Consider the following 22,184-nt stretch of genomic DNA (forward strand, 5'->3'; position numbering starts at 1 on the left):
ACACCGAATGAGTTATTTACATCCAGAAATAAGAGCGCGATCGTGTGCCCCCTACCCCTCCCACAACTACAGTTTACCCCGGAAAAGTTGGTATTTTTGGAGGCACGTGCATTACTCCGAAGCCAGTGTTAATTGGTACTAATAAACCAATAAGGCTAAAAAAAAACCGTGATTGCATATCCAGTTCTACGAGGTCCACTACACTGCTAGTCGCCCCCCCCGCACGTTAACTTCTTTCCAGAATCGTTTGAGATTTACGAACGTGTAACTGACCTGTGGAATGACTTGCGGTGACTAGCCGACGACATTGAAGAAACGACAGGAAATAAAGCAAGAAAAAAACTTTACATATCCTCACAATTGCGAATAATAGGCAGCAGAAGCTTGCGCCGAGGCTTCTCTGCTCAAATGTGGCCTGCTGCGACGCGGCCGCTGAAACAAAATCTGCGACCGTACTGTATTTTGGTGGCATTTAGGACTTGACGGGACCTTCTTTACCATTTCCCAGCGAGTTCATAGCCAAAGGAACATTACATCGCAATCATGTGGATCTTAGTGGCCAAGAGGATTGGAGGGCTAATATGTAATATGTCAACGGTACGATATATACATTATGAAGATATGTATTGCTGAGGGATAGCCTTGGTAGCACCCTTCCTCGCCGCACTTTGCGATGGTCCCACCTAAGTGGGTTGCCTCAGGGCTGAATGTGGCGCAAGGATGAAAGCTACGCGTCTGTCGCTGCACATACTCTTTCTTAGCTTAACGTACACTACTCCGCTTCGACATGTCCCAATCGAAGATGCATTGCCCCCATTCGGTTGTTCATATTTGGCATCGACTGCGAGCATTAGCAGTGGCATTACAGCCAAAATATATGTGACATGTAACGGCCGGTTTTGCTATTGAAAGTACTGCTTTGAAGAAAATCAAACAATTATAACTATTATTATAGTAGGGTTAGTACGACGTGAATCACGAGTATAGTTGCGCTGCATTTGCGCATGCTTTCGAAACAGCGGGGTAGAGGCAGCAGTTGGGACCGAGTTGGGACCGTCGCAAACTGCAGCGATGGGTGGTACTAGCAAGGGTTCCACCACACTCCAAGCCGCTACGCTCCACCGAAGCGCCTTGAGAGAACCCGCGTACGCAATTGCGTACATAGTTCATCTCGTCTTGACCCTAGTACACAATTCCGCTTCGAATTTTACCATCACCACACACATCATCCTTTGCATAATTTATGCCATTGGGACTATGTTCACACATGAACTCATATTTCATTCGTTGCAGATGATCACTAGCTGATGGACTGATTTGTCTAAGGGATCGAAATTGTAGTAACAAATGTGAGTTGCAGTGAGTGTTGTCGTTTCGGGAGAGGACACGTCGACGTTGTAATCAGCGTTGCCACGTATGGGCGTCATCGACTATGCAAACATCCGAATAAGCCCGACTCAAATTCATTGCCCAACAATAGATTTTTCTTTTAGAAGAGTTCCTTGTTTCCTTACTCACTAGACTAGTCAATTTTTTCTAATGTATCCAATATCTTTATCTCTGATACATAGTGATTAAAAGTATGCGCTTTATTTCATTGGATTCGACTTTCGTCTAAGAAGTCACCAGCTATAATGTAGTTCTTGCAATTAGTTAATACTTTTGAAGAACGTGAAGAGATTATATCGTATCGTTGGATTACACTGTCCCATAACTGTTTCAGAATCGTAGTTGTTGGCATGGGCTTAGCCCGATTTTTTATTCCGCGGCGCAAAGACAATGTCTTTGCTTTCCTCATAGTGCTCTCATTCTTCTGTGGCGCTGTTTACTTCTATCGGATAAATGGTGGATATATATCTCGAGGTTGGTTGTATTCCTTCGTGTAATTTCTTAACCATTTTCCATTGTGAAACAAAACAACAAGTTCAAATTGTCCTTCTGCAATTGAAAATGCTTCCTTTAAAAATCAAGAGGTTTGCAAGAAACAGCAGGCAGTAAATTAAAATTCTTTGTTTTGATCCTGATCAGACCTGGAAGCTTCCTCCTGTTTTTGTGGTAAGTCTCCTTTTCAATTTTGTGAAGGTTATATTCAAACGCTGTTGCAACATATATCACGTACATTTGTTCATTCTTCGTCCTTCGATATGTTTTTCTTAGTTTTTTTCTTCATTCACCACATTTTTTTTGGGTTGGGGTGAAAATGACAAAGGTTTCCTTTCGGATTATTGAGAATTTTGTCCAATACTGTGTGGTATCACATAAAAGGATAAAACAACCAACTGTTGACGTTGCTCAATTGGCTTTGTGTCGATGCTTTCAACTTTAAAATGATTTGAAGTTTGCAAACGCATGTGCAGCCTCTAACATTGACTGAGGAACAGGTGACGTATCAAGGCAGTGTTTTCATTCTACCAGAGAAACTCGGTTCCTCCAGTTTATAGATTCCGGATGGAAGTTAGGCTTGATCTGCTCTAGGGTGGTGCGATATCTATTCATCTGAATTCCTTTCATGAAAGTTTTTTTTTTTCAGTGGCTGTATCAGGTCACTACTTTCTAAGTGTTTAACGATATTCTTTGCTTCTCTTTAGTCGCTTTTTTAACTGAAGGCATTGCGGTATCTTAATTTAGAACCATTTGGTGGCAGTCTGATGTTACATAACACTATCCATTGTTCTGATACAATATTCATTTCGTTTTATATTCATGAGTTGAGATTCACCTTTCTTAATGATCATGTTTGGGTAAACAAAGGTTTCAAGTTGACCCCCTATCTTTCTTGATGTAACGATGGAATCGATAAACGGAACTTTCTCCTTTTACGGTTAACATGGGAGAAATAGTTAAAAGGTTTTTCTTCATTAATTTAATACTGCGACTGTATTAGATGTGATTTTTTTTGAAAACCTTCAACTGTTCAATACATTGGAGCAAAAAAATGTACGCTTTATTAGAAATTGTGTGCCACGTGATGTCTATGTTATTGCTTGGAATGTTATATTCTGAGAGAATTCTGTTATATTCTGTCCCTTTCGAGTTTTATGTCGGATTTGGATATCATGCGAAATTCACAATTCATAGGTAGTTTAAAGTTTAAAGGGTTGTTATACTTCTTTCCTCGGTTCTATTTATTCTTGTGGAATTTCAAGCACTGATTTTTTTACTTTTTAGGTACAAGCTTGGCTCGAAGGACGGAGTGGGGTTATAGAGCACAACATCTAGATCCTAATGCGCCTGGAGAAAATGGTGCTGGTGTGGTTCTTCGGGAAGAGGACAAGGAGCAAGTCGAGAAAGACATGAAAACTTGGTTCATGAACGTAAAAGCTAGGTAAATTTTGTGAGCTTTTCAATGAAAATCCAGAAGCTTTTTAAAGGAGATCTCCTATCCGATATTTTCATGTTCTTTGCCTGCTCGCGAATGTCAGTGTTATCGTATTGCATGTAAGAGGATATGTCATATTTTCTCCGCCTTTGTAAAATTGTTCATGAGAACATGTGCGCTTCGCTAGGTGCTCGTTCCTCTATGATTAAGCAATGAGCGGGTATTACAACGCGCCGCATCAGATCCGTGACGAAAACCGTGTGAGGGCAACTTATAATGTTTACTGAAACTTGATTAGCGCAAATAAAACGTAGATTGATCTGTGGGCAGAATTATTGCTAAATTTTTGTCTATGCTAAAGATTGCCAGAAGCATGTTCTCTATGTGTACGGGAAACAAAATTTTCCCTACTACAGCGATATGATCTCACTGGATAGAAGCCTTCCAGAAACTCGTAGAAAGGAATGCTTAGACATCAAATATGATCTGGAAAATCTCCCCCAGGTATGCATCACTACTCTATTTTTTTCTTGATGTGCGTCTTTTGTCATGTTCAACGTCCGCCATATTTCTCTTTAGGCATCGGTAATAATAATCTTCACAGATGAGGCTTGGACTCCCCTGATGAGAACTGTGCATTCCGTTGTGAATCGGAGCCCTCCACAGTTGCTTAAGGAAGTAATTTTATTGGATGACAACAGCCAGAGAGGTATTTCTTGAACACGTTTTGTTCATCACTCGTGCCATAAAAAAATAACAAAAATAATGTACCTGGGGTTCATCAACCTCCTTGGATAATCAATGCGTTGGTCTTCGATTTAGAATCGTAGAGGTTCATAAAGGCGCATGCACTGTATGCTTTTTCTGTAGGACCTTACGGTACGACTTACTGCATATGATTTTTTTATGTAGTATATACAGTAGTACATATAGTATGTAGTATATACAGTAGTATATATAGTATGTAGTATTGACACAGTATTCTTAGTACGTATTTTTGCCCTGCTTTGATAGATCTTCTTTGAAGTTAGCTGCCCTAAGTATTCACTCTTCCAGGTAGGCATACAATGATGATCCGTTTTAATGTCTAGTAGAAAATTCGTATTGGAAGATTCCATGCTATACACCTCGCAGTGCCTGCAAACGCTATGATTTTCAATGGGAAATCCAAGTGGAAGGCGAGAGTGCTGTGCAAAGGAACTCTCTGAAATCCTCTAAAAGACTTCTTGTTCAGTACAAAAAGGCTACTGCTTCTTCGGATGAAATAAATGTTATTCGTATTGTCACTTGTTTTCGACTGTCACCTTCAGTAAGCTTTCAAGCACCGATGAAGTTTATGAGAACGCTCCTGAATATCTTCCGAGAAGTGCTCAACTTTTTTGAGGTTCAACATCATCTGTTATGTTTTCCAGCTGAGTTAAAGGACCATCTCGATGAGTATGTTCTTCGGTTCAACGGTCTGGTCCGTGTTATAAGAAAAAACATCAGACATGGCCTTATAAGAGCGAAATTGGCAGGCGCACGGGAAGCTATCGGAGATGTAGTCGTATTCCTGGACTCTCATTGTGAGGCAAATGAGGGATGGTCAGTCTTTAACGTATTTGTAGTTTCTTTACGAAAAAAATCTTGGAGTTATATAAATTCAGGTTGGAACCGTTGGTGCAGCGAATTAGTGAGAAGCGTAGCGCTATTATCTGCCCAATCATCGATCACATTTCTGCTGAGACTATGCAATACCATGGCGACCCTTATTCAACGTCAGTTGGGGGTTAGTTATTCTCTTTTCCTGTAGCACCAGGTATCGTTGAAATTAGTTTAGGGTTTTCCTGGGCCCTCCATTTTACATGGGAAGGCTTGCCGGAAAGTGAGAAAAAGCGGCGAAAAAGTCCAACGGAATACATAAGGTTTGATTTTTCACTTGCCGCAGTCATGGGGATGTTCATGCTCTGATGACAACAAAAGTTGATGATGTCATCGTCGTTTGGTATTTTCGAGACGAAATAAACAACAAATCTAAGTATGGTTACTTTCCAACTACGTTTAGGTGATTCTATTAATCATGCCTAATCAACAATCAACAAGCAACGCTATGCAGAAATGCATAACTATTACTTTTATACCACAACATCTTAACGTTTTGAAGCATTATCGTCTTTCGCCGTGATACTGTCTTATGGTGTATTCGTTTTATATGTGCTCCAAATTGGTAAGTTGTTCACACCGGTGAGGCTGGATCCTTGAGCATACGTGATTAAACTGACGGTGCATTACGAGGAAACAGAAATCAAACTGCATAAATGTTTCATATGTTGTACCACTTATTCTTAGTTTACTTCACTTTCTTGATAAGGTAGGTGGTTAAGGAGCATTGTGGTATTTCCTTTCTCAATCTATTTTCTTTGAGAGAGGGATTCAGTTCTACTGCAACACAAAAGAAAATCGAACTGATATTATTCCTAGGACCTGAGCCCGTATCCAATATATCTACCCTTTGGAGGATAAATACGATTTAAATGAAACTATCGGCGACTTCTTTTTCCAGCCGTGCTGTGCAGTAATATTTAGCTGGAGTGTTGATCCAAAGTCGATGCAGCTCGGCACTTCAGCTGGACCTGGCCGTATATTGTAGAAACATTTCCGGTGCTAAAACGTATTTCCAAGTTGTGGTGCGTTTGTCTGCGGCGTCTAGGACACATTTCTAGGACGCATTTATCCAAGTGGAAGAATTTTATTGGATATGGGCTCTGGGCTAGAATTCGTTGAATATTGTGCTGTGGAATAAGGTAATCAACCGCGTGAATGTCTGTGTCAAAATCTGAGATGCTATAATAAGTTCTCATAGAAAACATCGTCTTGCTTACTCTGTGCTACGTGCCTTATTCATTTCATCATTTTCCTGCCTTTGCAATTTCAATACGGCGATTTTTCTCCATTTAACAACTGTAGTAGTTTGTAGTAAAGACTTGCAAAATAATTTCACATCAGCGGTCATCCACCTAGTCTAAGATGAACGTTGAAATGAAACTTCGCTATGATAATGCATCAATTTCATTTTAATAAAGACTTGTGAGACGAAAAAGTAGGGGCCACCTGACACTGCTCTAATCGAACTGAGCTTTAGAGCGCAAGAATCATTCTTAGAGCACAAAAAACGTTCTTAGCTGTCAAATGGCTTTCACATTTGAGAAGGCGATACTTCATCAATCGACATTTCATCACTGGAAGTGAATAGCTGACTCAGTCGGGGAATTATAGCCTAACCATTAGTCTTAGAGGATCCACGACATGTAGGCTAAAGCTACTAAGAGAAAAAAAGGAAGAAAGAGCCACATGCACCAAAGACCTACTTCAACAACTCTCCAAAGAGGCTTACTAGAAGTGAATAGCTAAGTTATAGTCGGGTCAAAACGAATCACGAGTGTACTTGTGGTGCATTTGCGTACGCGCTCTAAACGGCGCGATGGAGCAGCAGTTACAACCGAGTTGGGGCCGTCGCAAACTCCAGCAATGGGTGGTGGTTCCACCACGCTCCTAGCTGCTGCGCTCCACCTAAGCGCCTCGAGAGAAGCCGCGTACGCAACTGCGTACGTACTTCATGTCGTTTTGACCACTATACACCATGTAGTTTTTTTTACGAGAAAAAAAAAACCGAAGGTGGCCTGAGAGATGACTTCTGCTTTGTATCTTCGCAATCTGCATCGTATAGTTTAGCACGGCTTTTGTGCCCTAAGACCGATTTTGCGCTGTAAGTGCAGCTCGAGTCCAGTTCGACCAGAACGGTGTTGAGTGTTCCTCCTCCTCCCAGGAACCTTTTCGTCGGCTTCTGACTGTAATGATTTACGAAACTCATTTTTTCCGTTTACTTATAATGTGAGGAGAATCTTACGTTCCATGTTGTTTCGGAAACGTTCTAAAATGTATGTATCCTTCCTGCATCTTTTTAGGTCTCCTACTATGGCTGGAGGCCTCCTCGCTGCTAATCGTGAGTATTTCTTTGAAGTCGGTGGGTATGATGAAGAGATGGACATCTGGGGAGGTGAAAACTTGGAGATTTCTTTCAGAGTAAGAATGCCCAACCCATAACATCTAAGTGATTTTCAGATGGTTTGCTTAACAATTTTTTTCAGGTGTGGATGTGCGGTGGTTCTATAGAATTTATTCCGTGCTCCCATGTTGGTCATATATTCCGTGCTGGGCACCCGTATAACATGACAGGTTTATTCGATTTTTTTTCAGGCTCTGAGCAGTTTGTGATTTTTCCCCTCTTCTTTTGTTTTAAGCTGAGCTTGTTTTGCTCGAATATGATCTTTCTGTGCTACCACCCCATGAGCTAGAACTCCTCCACTTGAGGAGGGTCTGGCTCCTCCCTATCCCACCAAGGGGGAGGAGCCAGACCGACCTTCAATTATAAGCTTTTTTTAGCAATCAATTCAAAACAACAGTAGACTTTTCAAAAACGATGTGTTTACTATCTACAATATGCTCAACCAAACATTTACTAATTCTATATGAAACCATTTCTCGAAAATCTGGAAGGATTTCTGAGTTTGACAACTTTAAAGGTCGCGGGGGCAATAAAGACGTACATGGTACAAACTCGAAAAGGTTAGCTGAGGTATGGATGGACGAGTATAAACGACTTTATTACCTTCACAGACATGATCTGATGGTTTGTCTTTGATCTAGCTGCTTATTTCTGAGTTAGTTGTATTCTCTTCATACTTTGGTTTCAGGACACCGATGTTGGCGACTTGTCGTCACGTAGGGAGTTGAGGAAGCGTTTAGGATGCAAATCGTTCAAATGGTTCTTGGAAAATATTATACCAGGAAAGTTCGTTCCTGATGAAGATGTGCAAGCATACGGAGTGGTTTGTTTTTTTTTTCTACCTTGTCCATTTACTTTCTTTCGTTCTTTTTTTCTTTTCTTCAAAAGAACAGTTTTTTGCAGACTGATTTTGTTCTGTGTACCTGTATAGGGAATTTGGGCTCAGCTAATTAAATTTACAGCTCTGAAATAATCAGGGACAGTTCTGACGGTGTTAAAAGTGTTCCTCATAACCGAATGGTCAATGCAACTAGATTCTAAAATAGCATTGTCCTTTACCAAATGCAGAGAGAAAACTGGGTAGCAAAGAAGATCGATGAATTATCGTTTCTTATGTATCTTCTTCTTATGAGGGAGTATTCGGAAAGTTCATCATGCTGTATGATAACGCGCTTAGTTCGTGTACGTCTGTGTTTGTTTGTGTGTCACGGAAACACTTCCTGAAGATGCAGAACTTTGCGCGGTGGGAACCGAACCACCGCCAACACTCTGATAGCCAAACATTCTGGCACTGAGACATTGCCATTAATTACGTAAGAATATATGAAACACTTAATAGGACAGATTACGTTTAATCTTGTGTTAAGGAGAGCATATAAACCTTTATGAGCATGTTCATTTCCAATTCTGCAAAACAGTAAAAGTCGCAGTAGTAACTGATCGTAAAAAACAGCGTCCCGGAATGCTCGAAATTCTACTGGAGCGCGTCACCCTTGTGCACGCGCCCCATCTTCCGAGCCGTTTTTTACTGCAATTGTAAAGAAATGAGCGTTATCCCAGGCGTTTCTCCAATCTACGACACTGTTTAGTCATTAGCCATCAGAAATCCATACCACCCCAATTTCGTGGGGTGATGCCTCTAATGCAAGTTACTTCAGAATGCTAATTTTCTAATTTAAGTTATTTACCACCGTCAACGACTTTCGAATGTGCACGGATACATTGCAGCGAGACGAACATTCATCACATACGCTGGGTGTTTATCCTTGTCAAGGAAAAGGCAGCCCACCTCAGGTTAATGGAGATTCTCAGACTCGTATTCTAGCTTTCTTTCAGGGCTTCTGTGTACATTCCCTAAAAACGGTCTACTTATAGTAGGGTCAAAATGACATGAAGCACGGTGCAGTTAAGCGACTGTGCTTGAAATGGTGCGGTGGAGCTGCGGCTGGCATCGAGGTGGGAACATTGCGCAGCGATGGGTGGGTGCTAGCAAGGTTCTACCGCACCCCTCGAGCAGCCGCCTATGCAATTGCACCGTGCTTCATATCGTTTTGATCCTGCTATAGAAAGCGGTTTATTTAGAATCTCACTTGCCCGTGTCGTCTGGGTTAACTTGAGGATATGACCAAGCTACCATTCCTCTTAATACACTTCTGTTTATACACAATAGATCCATTTTGTGTATTAACAGAAGTGTAATAAGAGAAATAGAATCAATTCATTACTAAGGTACATTTGACATTCTTCTCTCGTCATATTCAGCTGATGTCCCTTTCGAAAGCTGGCCATTTGCGTAGAGAAACCAACTGTGCCGAAGTACGAATTTCGGAAAATCTTCGCCGAGGCGTTGTCCACATGTCTCGTTGCCATGCTGGAAGTCCTGCATGGCTCTATGAGGTGAGTCTACCTAACTTTTTATTGGTTTGCTTGAGTTGTATCCAAGATTCAAGTATTGAACTTTCTGAAACTAAATTTTGTATATTGAACTGTATATATATATATATATATATATATTGAAGTGATTTAAATCTAACCTTATTACGTGCGCAGATTTTACGCATAACCGTTTTCCACCAACTGTTTTATTCGCAGAATTCCATGCTAAAGAACAAGGACTCTGGATTATGTCTGTCCACAGCAGGTTTGAAAGCCAGCGACGATGCAACAGTAGAGATTTGCGACAGCAGCAACCCACACCAATTATGGAAATTTGTTGATCCCAAAGTGTAATTAGTCCTCCTTCAGTCATATTGTTCGTCATTACTGGTATTTACCGAATGTGATAGGATGTGATTCACCTCGCCTCTAGTGATGTCTCAAAGCTTTTGTGCAATAGCTTTCTTATTTATTTGAAGCTGGACAATAACTGTCTTTACCTTTATGGGTTAATGTCGAGTTGTTCTGGAGCTGTGATTGAGAATTATGTGTTTCACTCAATTTCTAGGGCAAACGCCATTTCTGTCTGAGAAAACAATAAATCTCATAATTATAATGAGGAGACGCTTATTGACTGCTTCAGATGGGATGTCTTGAAATACTGGTGCAATTTACAATTAACAGAAATGTTGAAGTGTAAGAAATTTAGAATGAACGAAACTAGTGATGTCGTGATAATGACACTCGCTCCGGGACCACTCCCAGATGCTCAGTATCCATTGAAGGTGACGTACTGTGGAGGTGGGCTCCTTTTTAAACAGCAGTGTATGCCGATCACCGGCTCCTAATTGTCGGTTTTTCCCTTTTGGTCATTCACTCTTTCGTACCGATCATACTGACAGCAAATAATTTTATAGGTTGTATACACATTAATAAAGCCCTACGATTCTTAGTTGAAGTTGGGCTTGCAGGGGCACTCTGAAGCGATTGATGAGCACCAAGTGCATTGTATTGTGTCCTGCTCATTTAAAAGATGAAGGAGGCAACTTCCTTGCATTGTGTTTAAGGTGACCATAGCTGCAACGGAATTTACGCTTTGCCAGGAGTGCACAATGGTGTTGTAGGGAAATTGGGACTGTTAAAGGGAGATAAGATTTGTGGCTGAAGATGATATTAGGTTAGCTGTCTTCTCATCTTTCAAACTTGAATGACCTGCGACATCTGGAATTCAAGAAGAGATACAGAGGATAGCCCTCCAATCTTCAGGCCAATCGTCCAGGTTAACGTTTTTTTGCAGCCAGTTAAAGCCTAGAGGGTTTTTCGTTGTTTGGAAGCGGAAAAGCAAATTGCCTATATTGGAGCAATACAGAGGGATGACTAGAATATAAGTAGTATGCTAAAGTAATTTCACCCAATAAGGTATTACTGAAATGGAGTCAAGCTTTTAGTGTAGATGTGTTGCTCATTCTAATTCCTTGTAATGAGCTATTAGTCTAATAAATGACGAATTTGTTGACCTACTTTAATATTACTATTGATTGAAGCACTTGAATTACGAAACAATTCAACATTTTAGAATGTTCCATGCCAGTAGAATATTGCGATTATTCTGGAATGACTGATAAGTGCCGAAAATGGGCCGAAGAGAATGCTCCGGAAGCTTTGGAAGGTCTTGAAATTTCACCAGATGCAGAAAGTGAAGAGAAAAAACATCAGAAACGTGGAGGCAAAGGGATCAACAAGGTAATTAAGTTGGTGACATTGATGTCAGCTTCCATTTAACAGCTGATCTTGTTAAGGGCGAAAAAAAGAAAGCAGCCACTGCGACCAAGATTACGCTTCAAAGAGAGCCGCGTGGAAAGAAAAGTGTTACAGTGATCAAGGGGTTAGCAGGTTTCGGTATGTGTTTCGAAGTAACAGTTTTTTTTCTTGTTAACTATAAAAATAATATAATTTACAGAGATCGATTTAAAACAGGCGTCGAAACTGTTCGCGCAGAAATTCGCGTGTGGCAGTTCTGTAACGGGTGCTGATGAGATAGTAATACAAGGGGATGTAAAGGATGATCTTTTGGATGTGATACCAGCGAAATGGCCACAGGTGTATAGTTTTGCTTTCCTGCTCTTCAGAACCACGGACCATGACAATTTTTTTTTCAGGTGTCCGAGGATATGATTGATGACCTAGGCGATAAGAAGCGGTAGAACAAATTTAAGTCAAGTGTTTGGTGAATTCGGATAGTTCCTGTTGGCATAAATGTTTTTCTTCTCTTCTCTTTTTTCACGGTAAATACGGGTAATTGGCCTCGGTTTGTGGTCATTTCCATCCTATTCGTACTCATTTCTGGATTGAATTCTTTATGTTTACGTTTTAATATACAATACAAAAGGAAGGACAGTGATCTGTTCCTAAGATCAATGAGGCTGTTCCTGACTTCGCGACAGCGTTCTCGCCTCATCAACTGGATAATTTTTTGCGTTGCTGTGTTTCTGTTCATCACATGGAATCGTGAAGGTGCTAAGCTGTACAAGACAAACCACGTTGGTAGGACGCATTTAGTGGGTTCTATTCAATTTGGAAAGAGTTTCAGTGTTAGCAAAAAATTTTCCGTTCAATTTGTGAGCCATAAAAACTAGCCAAGGGACTTTGATGATTTCATTATTGAGAGTCCAAACATACCTACAATTTAAAAACTCTATGTGTGTTCAGTAGTGAGGGATTGAAAGGATTATTTTAAAGAACTCACCGATTTCACAACTATTAAGCATATTGGCGGCGATATTTCGGCATTATGTGGAACTAATGTCAGCTTGGGCGGGTGTAGCGCAGTCGGTTAGAGGTTCCGCTGCCTGCACGATCTGTAGGAGGTTCGCATCCGCCCTCTGCTCACCAAGCCTTTCACCCCTCTGGTGGGGTCGATAAATTGCTACCAGACTTGTCTGGGAGGATAAAAACACTGACTTGGCACATCGGCTAGCCTCCACAAGTCATTGTATAGGCCTGTTACACGTTCGTAAACCTCAAACGATTCTGAAATGAATTGAACGTGGGGGCGCATTCCAAGCGGATTCATAAACGCCAGACACTTTATCCTTTATCCCTTATTCACTTTTTAGTATACTGAAATTAAGAAGTTATGGTCTCTTCTCGTTCAATTGACTCCTTCTGCTGTCGAAAAATAACTCGCAGGAGAACTGTGTCTATGGTCAGGTCAAAACGGCATGAAGTACTACGGTGCAAGTGCGTAAGTAGCTGCGTTCGAAGCGGTTCGGTAAAGCATAGCATTTAGGATCGGGCGAGGACCGTTTTCTAATAGTTTGCCTACGTTTTTTCATTCGGTTCTATCCGCTACGCGCCACGGCACCTTTTACTGTCACTCCTTGAAAACTTTGAGTTCAATTTTTTCGAAATATTGAAGTCCAAATTCGAAACTCTCACCTTGGATGGTAACTGACACCTTTCGTGTGGGAGGTGAACGTACAGCATAACTTTTCTTGTTTTTTTTTAAAGATAGTGTATCATGCCATTCTTACGAAGTGCATTAGGACGCACCTCGTCCCCGTCTCTGAGGAAATCTGAGGAAACCTCCCTCCTCTGTGCCTCGTCTCGGGACATTCCTTTCCTCAGATTCAAATAAAACCAATTGACGTTCTACTGCTAGAACCGGACCGTATACAAAGATTGCACGTTTTCACGTATCTTGAAGAAACAAAGGTCATGCTACGCAATTTTCCAGGACTCTTGGTAGAAATTTAGCGTTTTCACGCTCATATTCGTAATCTCTACCCCGAACTTTGTATTGTCTGCAATGTGATCCAAATATCGAAAATTTCGTGGTATGTTGACTCTAAGTAAATAGTCAATCTTGAGGGACACTGCGCCGTTTACGAAACTGCAGAAGGCTTCATGTCGTTTTGACCCGATTATAGTCACTCATAGCAGAATGGAGGAAAATAGTAGGGGACGATCTGTAGGAACCCACAGCCGATTACGTGCAACTGGCTTTGCTAACATTATGTTCTTTTAACTTTCTCAGAAGCAAACTTCATCTATTACCTCGTTTGCAACACGAGTTCATTGGTACGGCCGAAGCTTAATGCTCACAACGGACGTGAGATATGCCTGCTTATGGGCCATGCACAGTCTATTGTCTAGCGCAGTCACGTACGCAACTGCACTTGTCTTCAGTCGTTCTGATCTTACTTCAACAGCGCAAGAGGTTCCGCCATGTACGATGGGATCATCTGACAGACGTTGGTTCCTCTGAACAATTTTCTTTGGTGATCCATGCTTATTCTACTAATGATCCTGCACGAACGAGAGCAGGAATAGTGTGGTACAGTGCTAGTTGAACGTTTTCTTTCGGTGCAATCAAAGTTGCTGTGGAAAAAAGGTTGCATCCTGAGAATTGTACCAATTGGAGCGGAATTTAGATGGGTTTCATATAAATGTAGACTCGAGGTCATAGAAAGTAAGTGAATGCTAGTTGCACAAATTATGGTAGAATTTCCAGATCCCCAACTACACAATACGTCGATTTGGACCTGGTGAAAATGGGGAAGGTGTTTATCTGGAAGGGGAAGAGAAGAGAACTGGTGAGGAACAAGTGAAGAAGTACTTTATGAACGTCTTGGCAAGGTTAGATACATTCCTGACTGTTAATGGACTTTTTTTTAGTGCATACATGGTTTTTAGTGATAAAATATCACTGGATCGAAGTATCCCGGACTCAAGATCGCGTGCATGTTTAGCGCTATCCTATCCCAAGAGCCTACCAACTGCATCGGTTGTCATTATATTCACGGATGAATTCTTGTCTGGTAGAATTATGCTCATTTCCTTTTTGAAGTATTCACAGATGTTTTAATTAGGTCCCCCGATTTTGGACTTTTTCCAACTTTATCGAAGCTAATTATATCTTTTCAGCATTACTTCGTACAGTACATTCAGTGGTTAACCGAACGCCGCCACATTTGCTCAAGGAAATAATTCTTGTGGATGATGACAGCAATAGAGGTCGGTTGTTTTATAAAGGTCAGGTCACTCGTGAATTGCATGGGTTTCGAGTTCATATTATCAGAGCGTTAAGAAAAGTTTCCATAAAGTATGTAGATGGTTACAAATCCATTGGAGTTTCTTGCACGAATCTTTGTGGTTGCTAGGAATATTTCTCTTGTGAAGTAAGATATTGTCTTGAAATAAGTCAATTCAGTTGAACTTAAAGAAGCCCTGGATAATCACCTGAAACGGTTCGGCTCTCTAGTGACATTAATCCGATCCACAGAGAGACTTGGTCTCATCAGAGCAAAATTGCGAGGAGCCAGAGAAGCAACTGGTGACGTTTTGGTGTTTCTCGATTCTCACTGCGAGGCAAATGCTGGCTGGTGAGCATTTTGCTCTCAAAAACTATTGTTTCTTTCCTCGAGTATTTGCTTTCATGGCGGAACCACTGTTGGCACGAATCCAGGAAGAAAGGACCGCCGTTGTTTGTCCAATCATAGACGCAATCTCCGATACTAATATGGCGTATCTTGGCGGCTCACATGGAGGTCTTTTATTACTATAGTATGTTTCAAAAAAGACAAAATCTAAGCGTCTATGTCGTTTCTGGGATTTTTAAGAATACAGTATAGGGAATGTTTGTTCTCTCTTGTTTTGGATCTACTCCATCTGAGCTGTCAGTTTAATAATCTGTGCTTTATTTATGTGCTAACAGTAGATGAATGCAATCCTTTCTTGATGTGCATTTCTAGAGGTTAATTGGACTTTTCTCTACTCTTAGATTGAGTTTGGTTACCCTTGCACCAAAGTTTCCAAATCTGTCTCATGTTCCTTTTTTCTTCCTCGAATAATTTTGCTAACACTGCTTAATTTTTCAGGAATTGGAACATTCTGGTGGTCGCTTCATTACAGCATGGGACCTATGCCTAAGAGTGAAATAGAGCGAAGAACTCATCCAGAAACGGACTACATAAGGTCTTTGATTTAGTTCCAGGTGTACTGAAGATTTTCGTCTTACCAGGATCATTTTGATGTCATTTTCTTGCTTTAACCTTTCACTCAAAATAATAATTTTTCCGGTCGCCGACAATGGCTGGTGGCTTGTTTGCTGCTAATCGGGAGTATTTCTTCGAAGTTGGTGGCTACGATGAGGAAATGGATATTTGGGGTGGAGAGAATCTCGAGATATCATTCAGGGTGAGCGTTCATTGTTTGCCTCATCATTCAATGCTTACAGGCGGCTCTGAAAGTTTGAATCGACTGAGCGTGATGCGATTGCGACAATCCAAGCATTTTCTTTCGAACACATTCGGAGTTTTGTACTGAGTATATTTTATTTAAGTAATTGTGTGGGTAATTATAGAACATCATGTCTATTGCTGGTCTAAATACCGACACTCACCCCTTTTTTGAAGATTTTTTTTTTGTCTTGAGGTATAAAAAGATAAGTTGTCTGGCTTCAATCAGTCCGGCTGGAATGCCCCAACACACTCAACTTCAATTTAAAATCTTTTTAAGTTCATGAAGGTGTGTCTGCCATACTCCGTGAACTAGGTGATGTATCAAGCCACTGTTTTGCTCTCACGGACAAGGCTGGTGCTAGTTTATTGACCTCGGAGGGATGAAAGGCTTGGTTGACCTACGGCTGTTTCGAATCATTGACCATGCAGTCGCAGAAAAACCTCTCACCAACTGCTTAGCACTTGCCCACCTTTTTAGTTCTAGCTATAGATTATTGAAGATGACTATTCAACTTTATTCATTTTCTCTGGGTCATTTACCTGTGAACTGATTTACGAGAAATATTATAACTCATCTTTAGGTATGGATGTGTGGTGGATCGATTGAATTAATACCTTGCTCACATGTAGGCCATATCTTTCGTTCAGGCCATCCATATGACATGACAGGTTTGCTTTTTTATTAAGTGAAAATTACAGTAATGGAGATAATAGAACTGTGCCTTTCTGCGCTTTGTTCTTTTTCCTTTTTTCTACACTATTCGCTTTTCGATGTGCAAGCAGAAGACGCGTCCTTTGCACCTAGGAAGCAAAAATACAATGTCTTTCGAAATTTCAGGTGTTCTAGCCCTTTTTGTGATCTATTGGTTTTCCTTCTTTTTTTCTGAAAGTTATGTTTGTGTATGCAGTAAGATTTGCAGAGGTTCACTGATCTAGTTGATTGCTTACGTTACGTTATCTAGGTCGAAACAACAACAAAGATGTCCATGGGACGAATTCCAAAAGATTGGCTGAAGTGTGGATGGATGATTACAAACGACTTTTTTACGTTCACCGAATGGGTTTGGTGGTGCGTTTTATATACCAGATAATTCAGTTTTTTTTTTCTCGAGAAACGAAGCTTGCCTTTTTTCCGAGATGTAGGTCAAATATTGAAGACTGGCCCACTCTTACATAGTGGTTTTTTCATATTCAGAATACGGATGTTGGAGATCTGACTGAACGAAAAAAGCTCCGGGAACGTCTACAATGCAAATCGTTCAAGTGGTTCCTCGAAAATGTCATTCCGCAAAAGTTTATTCCCGATGAGAATGTGTTTGCATATGGCCATGTGAGAACCGAACGTGATCTTTGTTTGGATACACTTCAACGGCTGGAAAACAAGGTTTGTGACGTATTATGGTTTTTCTGTACACGGAGATAGAGGTATGTCCTACTTTTCTCTAGATGTAGGATCACTTCTGGATCACTGTCTTGCCGGAGCCGCATGTATGAGTCTGATTGCTACTTGATCGCGATGCTTCTGCTTATATCAAATGCAAGCGGCATTTGAGCTATATTACTTGCGCATTTATATGGCAAACGTTGCCCACACTTTGCAAAAGCCTACCAGCATACTGCCAAATCTCAGCCTAAATAAGTAAATACCTGGGAGCGTTTAGTCTTTGGTAGCCTCATTTCATTACGCGGACATTGTCGACCTGAGGTACTCGGGTCACTGGGCAGTTCACACGAGACGCCAAATCTCGCAGGAGAGCTCTTGCTGTGGACCGAGAAGGTTAGGCAGAGATGTGTTCGGATACGACACGCCTCGGCGTGTATTTGTGCGCCAGGCAGATATCAGTCCGCCGATTAAGTCAAGTAAGTCGAATCGCTGTCTTGCTTACTTTCTCCCTAGATTTAGTCGCCTACTCCTCATTGCGGCAAAGCACCTAGGAGATCAGCAACCCAGTGGAAGTCCACTGTTTTGTTACTATAGCCAGGTAATCGGTTAGGGCACTCCGATAATCCTGCTTCTAACTGCAGGATTGCGGTCGTTGTACATTTAAATAGAAGATAATCATGTTCCCAACTGTATGGTGACATTACATAGTGTATCAAGAACAGGCAGTTTGCTTTGTAAGCCTGTGTATAGTCAGGTTAAAACGACACGAATCTCGGTGCGGTTACGTAAGCGGCTGCGCCCGACGCGGTGCGGTGGAGCATACTGGTTAGGATTGGCCAGGGACTGTTTTATTGTTCTACCAGGTACTAATAGACCTCTAGAGACTGCGAAAAACCCGAAACGTCCGGCGAATAAAGGTTCCGTCTAAAAAACTTTGTAGGCCCACTATTAGAAAACAAACAGAAATATGGCGAGATTTCAAGACACGAGAACGTTTGAGGTACTGCGAGTGGGGACCCTTTCTAGTACCATTGGTACTGCAGTTCACGATGGTCCCACCTTGATCCCAACAGCTGGAGGTCACTGCACCACTTCGAGCGCAGCCGTTTACCTAATTGCACCGAGCTTCATATCGCTTTGACCACACTATAAGTATTTGTTATGTTTCAACAATCTTGGTTTCACTCAGAAAAAAGTAGTACACAATACAATTACCTTTTTTGAGGAAGATTGACTAATACAGTGCAGCTCGAGGAGATGATACGTTAAAGTAAATTGATCTTGCCGGATACGTTGTTTGATGTGACAATACAGCATTCTTCTTGGTACTCCAGAACGGTGATGTACCATACTTTAACCCCTCTTACATTTATTTGAACATCTTATTCATACTACTCTCTTCCTTGTCAACATAAGGAATGAATTTTGCTGTTTCCTTCACTTTAGCTACTGCTCATATAGTGCGTATAGTTTTGTAAGATGAAGCCCATACTGCAGTTACAATCGGCAGTAAGTTGATCAACAGCCGTTGAAAGAAGTTGGACCAGACCATAACTGCAAAGGACATTTGGTCTTTTCTCTGTCTTACTGAAATAAAGAGTCATGGGCAAAATTCAGGGCGAAGCAAGTAAAGGAGGCAGTCCCTAAGAACTACCCCTAGCTTTAGGAGAAGTAGGCTTGCCTATTCAAAATGTCACACATCCTACCCAGGGGTTACGCAGTAGTTGGGTGCAGCAAATTTTCTTTTTTAGGGCACTGTGATTCTGGGTGTTTTCGTTTGTCAATCAGAAGGCAGCTCTGCTCAGGCGAGTGCAACTTTTTTTCTTGTACTTCGATGAACACAGATGATCTTGAATAGGTGTTTCGCTGTAGTTCATATTCAAGAGGTTAGTTGCGACTACTTCACAGTTAGTTTTTTTTCCGTTGAAATATAACATCACCTCTTTTTTGCAAATTTTCCAGAAACTCCAATGTTTTTGTATGTACATGCGTACTGTTGTAGATGTTTTCCATATCAAGACAACATGAGCTCCGCAGAGAATCGACATGCGTAGAGGTTGGAGAACAGCTGCGACCAGGAGTTTATTCCGTGATCCTGCAAGAGTGCGTGGATGAACAACCGATTGAATTTGAACATGAACGGGTAAGATTGTTCTTGAGTTAGCTTTGCGGCATTCCTTTTCATCAATTTTCTTTCTTGCTGTTTTATGTATGTGACGCTATTGAAGGGCGGTCGAATCCGACATAAAAAACGTGGACTCTGTTTGGACGTGGAGAACATTTTATCCGGCGGTGATGTGACGTTGGCTCGCTGTGAAGAAGGCAAGGCAAGCCAACAATGGACGTTCGATAAGTACTTTCAGATCGATTGACCAGCTTTGTTCTTAGAAGCTTATGCTTGTATTCTAGTTCTTTTTCACTCGTTATTCGGTTGAGTTTTTTGTACTGTACCCCAGCAGTTGTGACTGGGTATTATTTCTGTGATACATTTTTTCCGCTCGTCACGGTGTCATTTCAGATATCTATGTTCTTATGTTCTCAGAGGGCAGTATCTTTTGAAATTTATTCAACTTATGATCACTGCTTGTATGGTGTTTCAGGAGGGATTTAAAGTTGACAACTACTCCTCCTTCTTTTCTCCACGCGGTTTTAAGTGAATAACCACCTTTTGAAACTTTCGCTACAATGGCTCTGACGACTTATTGGAAAGGACGAATGTGGTGCAAGATTGCGGTGAGCGAGAAATTGGTGTGGAATTTGTTGTTGCGCGAGCAATTATTTGAAATTTTAGCTGTACAGCGCAACGCAAAACTACCGGCCTAGCATTTCCGAACATATGACATTCTTTTGTGTAAAAAATAATTTTAAAAATCTGTGAGCAGATGCTAAGCACGACATGATAAGGGGAGGTACTGTTCGCACTGCTTTTGAACGCTGATCGCAACCTAAAACAAAAAAATAGCGTGCACCATATGCACTGTGCACACGACGTGTACAAAATCATCAAGAAGAATCTAATTCCTGTTGGTTTCTCGGTAACTTTGCACTCTTAGGAATAAAAGAGATGAATATGGTAGTCAAACGTTTGAAATAAAATTGCCGTTACAAGCTAGGCTAGAAATTCATCCTAGCGCACCTTAAATTTTATTATTTTGTTCTACTCTCACCAGGTATCTGTACTCTATACCGGTCATATCATAAATGGCATATTATCTTTTATGACAGATATTACACAAGTTAACAGGTATGTGTGCGTTTATGCATAGATTTGGGGGCGGTCGTTAGGTATCCACAGCCGATTATGTCCAGCCGAATAAGTGCCTGCAGAAGAGGTTGTAGGTAGGCCAGTGCAGGTATATCTTGGGCTACCTGTGGTCACTTAAGCCGTGCCCACCAATCACTACATCACCGGAGTCGTGCGCCGTGTTTTTATTGCAATTACCTGGTACAGTTGGCTTTTAGGGCAGTTCAGGGAACAAAAAGGTACTACATCAACGTAGAAAAAAACTAAAAAAAATGGAAATGTTGTATGTATGGGCAGGACATGAAGCGAACGCAGCGCAATGGTCTGTTGATACTGCTAACTGCTGCGCAGCGCAATTAACAATTGTCGTTGCCAGTCATTTCCTCTAAAATAAACTGTCGTGGAACCTGTGGGTACCTAATGATACGCACACAATTGATTTTGATAATGGCAAATATTCCTCTTAAAATTCTTTACTTCTTGTGCCGACATTTGTCGAGCTAGTAATATGGGCGATTACATCGCCTGTATTACTATTCCTATATACTCAGGTCTTTAAATTATTGGTGGGCGATTCCTCCTACAGCAAAAGTAAGAAAGGTTCTTAACAATACCTTCACCATTCTACCTGATTATAAGCTTTCTTTGTTTTATAACATTTGTTCTATGCTGTAGCTATTCATTGTTGGAATTACTCTACAAAAAAACTGTGACAGTCGCTACTACACAAATATTTGACCGAGGTTAGAAAAGCAGAGGTAGGGGAGGATCAGATGATGTCATGAGTATTCTTATGGTATTAGCATTCTTGATATATATATATATATATTCACTGTTTTGAGACGAATTCTGATATCTCAACTCCTCCTCTTTTCGGTCGCTGTCGAAACTGCGGAGAAACCCGCTTTTTATTGTTTTACACACCATTTTCGCTGTTTTGACAAAGCTGAAATTTCTTAACCTCTTCCATGTCGGCAGGGACGAAGAAGGAAAAGCAAACTTTATGGAGGTAATTTTGCTTCATATCTAAATTTTTTTATCAAAGAAAACTTGGAGTTGTTGCTCTTCACAGTTTTTACTCCTATTTGAGTTGATCAATGTTCAAGCATAATGATTATTTTTCTGCTGATAAATTGTCAGTTATTTCCCAGTTTATATGCCTTGTGAGTACTGATGTTGTAGTATGATAAAGTTTTTTCTTTTTTTTTGCAGCAAAGCGTGATTGTTACATATCCAATTGAATAAAAGGTTGCTAGAAACTTGTTTTCTTATGTTTGTTTGAACGGATTCCATTCTGCGGATCTTGAAAACATTCCCATTGTACAGATTTTGAAAATGTGTCAGAAGTTGGTGTAAAAAGGCATATCGTTTTCTTGGCCTTGGGCAATTATTGTCAAACGTTTCGTTTTTCCAATGCTATTTTTGTGCTTTTAAAAAATGTATGACGATACTTATGAGTTACTAGGTCGTTCTTGAGAATTCAGCTGTTTTCATCTGTGTTGATGTTCGAAACCTAAATGTATACCGCTGAATTGTTAGTACCAGATTCCTGGAGATCTTCGTTATAATCCTGT

At 40.8% G+C, this 22,184-nt stretch overlaps 3 protein-coding genes across 7 annotated transcripts; all 3 read left to right on the forward strand.

Annotated features, from left to right (window-relative positions):
• Positions 1-720: 720 nt before the first annotated feature.
• RB195_008229 (uncharacterized protein) lies at positions 721-11,944 on the forward strand (the record flags this gene model as incomplete). Of its 3 annotated transcripts, XM_064194637.1 has the most annotated exons (22): positions 721-820; positions 1,327-1,349; positions 1,724-1,730; positions 1,801-1,863; positions 3,169-3,325; positions 3,736-3,823; positions 3,899-4,028; positions 4,732-4,903; positions 4,966-5,087; positions 5,139-5,223; positions 7,264-7,381; positions 7,447-7,534; positions 7,882-7,988; positions 8,053-8,187; positions 9,045-9,158; positions 9,627-9,761; positions 9,957-10,090; positions 10,450-10,541; positions 11,317-11,483; positions 11,540-11,639; positions 11,701-11,840; positions 11,900-11,944. In XM_064194637.1, 22 exons carry the CDS (start codon positions 721-723, stop codon positions 11,942-11,944), a joined length of 2,322 nt encoding a protein of 773 aa, XP_064045781.1. The 3 variants fall into 3 exon arrangements, with proteins under 3 accessions (XP_064045781.1, XP_064045782.1, XP_013293450.1); XM_064194636.1 differs by lacking the exons at positions 721-820; positions 1,327-1,349; positions 1,724-1,730; ... (3 more) ...; positions 11,701-11,840; positions 11,900-11,944 and having other exon boundaries at positions 1,740-1,863; positions 9,957-10,094; XM_013437996.2 differs by lacking the exons at positions 721-820; positions 1,327-1,349; positions 1,724-1,730; ... (12 more) ...; positions 9,627-9,761; positions 9,957-10,090 and having other exon boundaries at positions 10,451-10,541.
• Positions 11,945-12,157: 213 nt separating this feature from the next.
• Positions 12,158-15,729, forward strand: RB195_008230 (uncharacterized protein; the record flags this gene model as incomplete). 3 transcript variants are annotated; one of them, XM_064194638.1, is made up of 5 exons in its annotated part: positions 12,158-12,298; positions 14,254-14,354; positions 14,418-14,560; positions 14,667-14,756; positions 15,620-15,729. In XM_064194638.1, the coding sequence occupies 5 exons, from the start codon at positions 12,158-12,160 to the stop codon at positions 15,727-15,729; spliced, it is 585 nt and encodes a 194-aa protein (XP_064045783.1). The 3 variants fall into 3 exon arrangements, with proteins under 3 accessions (XP_064045783.1, XP_064045784.1, XP_013293448.1); XM_064194639.1 differs by lacking the exon at positions 15,620-15,729 and adding an exon at positions 14,953-15,128 and having other exon boundaries at positions 14,254-14,378; positions 14,436-14,560; XM_013437994.2 differs by lacking the exons at positions 12,158-12,298; positions 14,254-14,354; positions 14,418-14,560; positions 14,667-14,756 and adding an exon at positions 15,178-15,289.
• Positions 15,730-15,830: 101 nt separating this feature from the next.
• On the forward strand, positions 15,831-19,738 carry RB195_008231 (uncharacterized protein; the record flags this gene model as incomplete). Its single annotated transcript, XM_064194640.1, has 7 exons — positions 15,831-15,938; positions 16,564-16,651; positions 16,945-17,051; positions 17,178-17,366; positions 19,118-19,171; positions 19,369-19,509; positions 19,595-19,738. The coding sequence occupies 7 exons, from the start codon at positions 15,831-15,833 to the stop codon at positions 19,736-19,738; spliced, it is 831 nt and encodes a 276-aa protein (XP_064045785.1).
• Between the last annotated feature and the right edge of the window lie 2,446 nt (positions 19,739-22,184).

Source organism: Necator americanus, chromosome III (assembly GCF_031761385.1).
Source record: "Necator americanus strain Aroian chromosome III, whole genome shotgun sequence".
Lineage (NCBI taxonomy): Eukaryota > Metazoa > Nematoda > Chromadorea > Rhabditida > Ancylostomatidae > Necator > Necator americanus.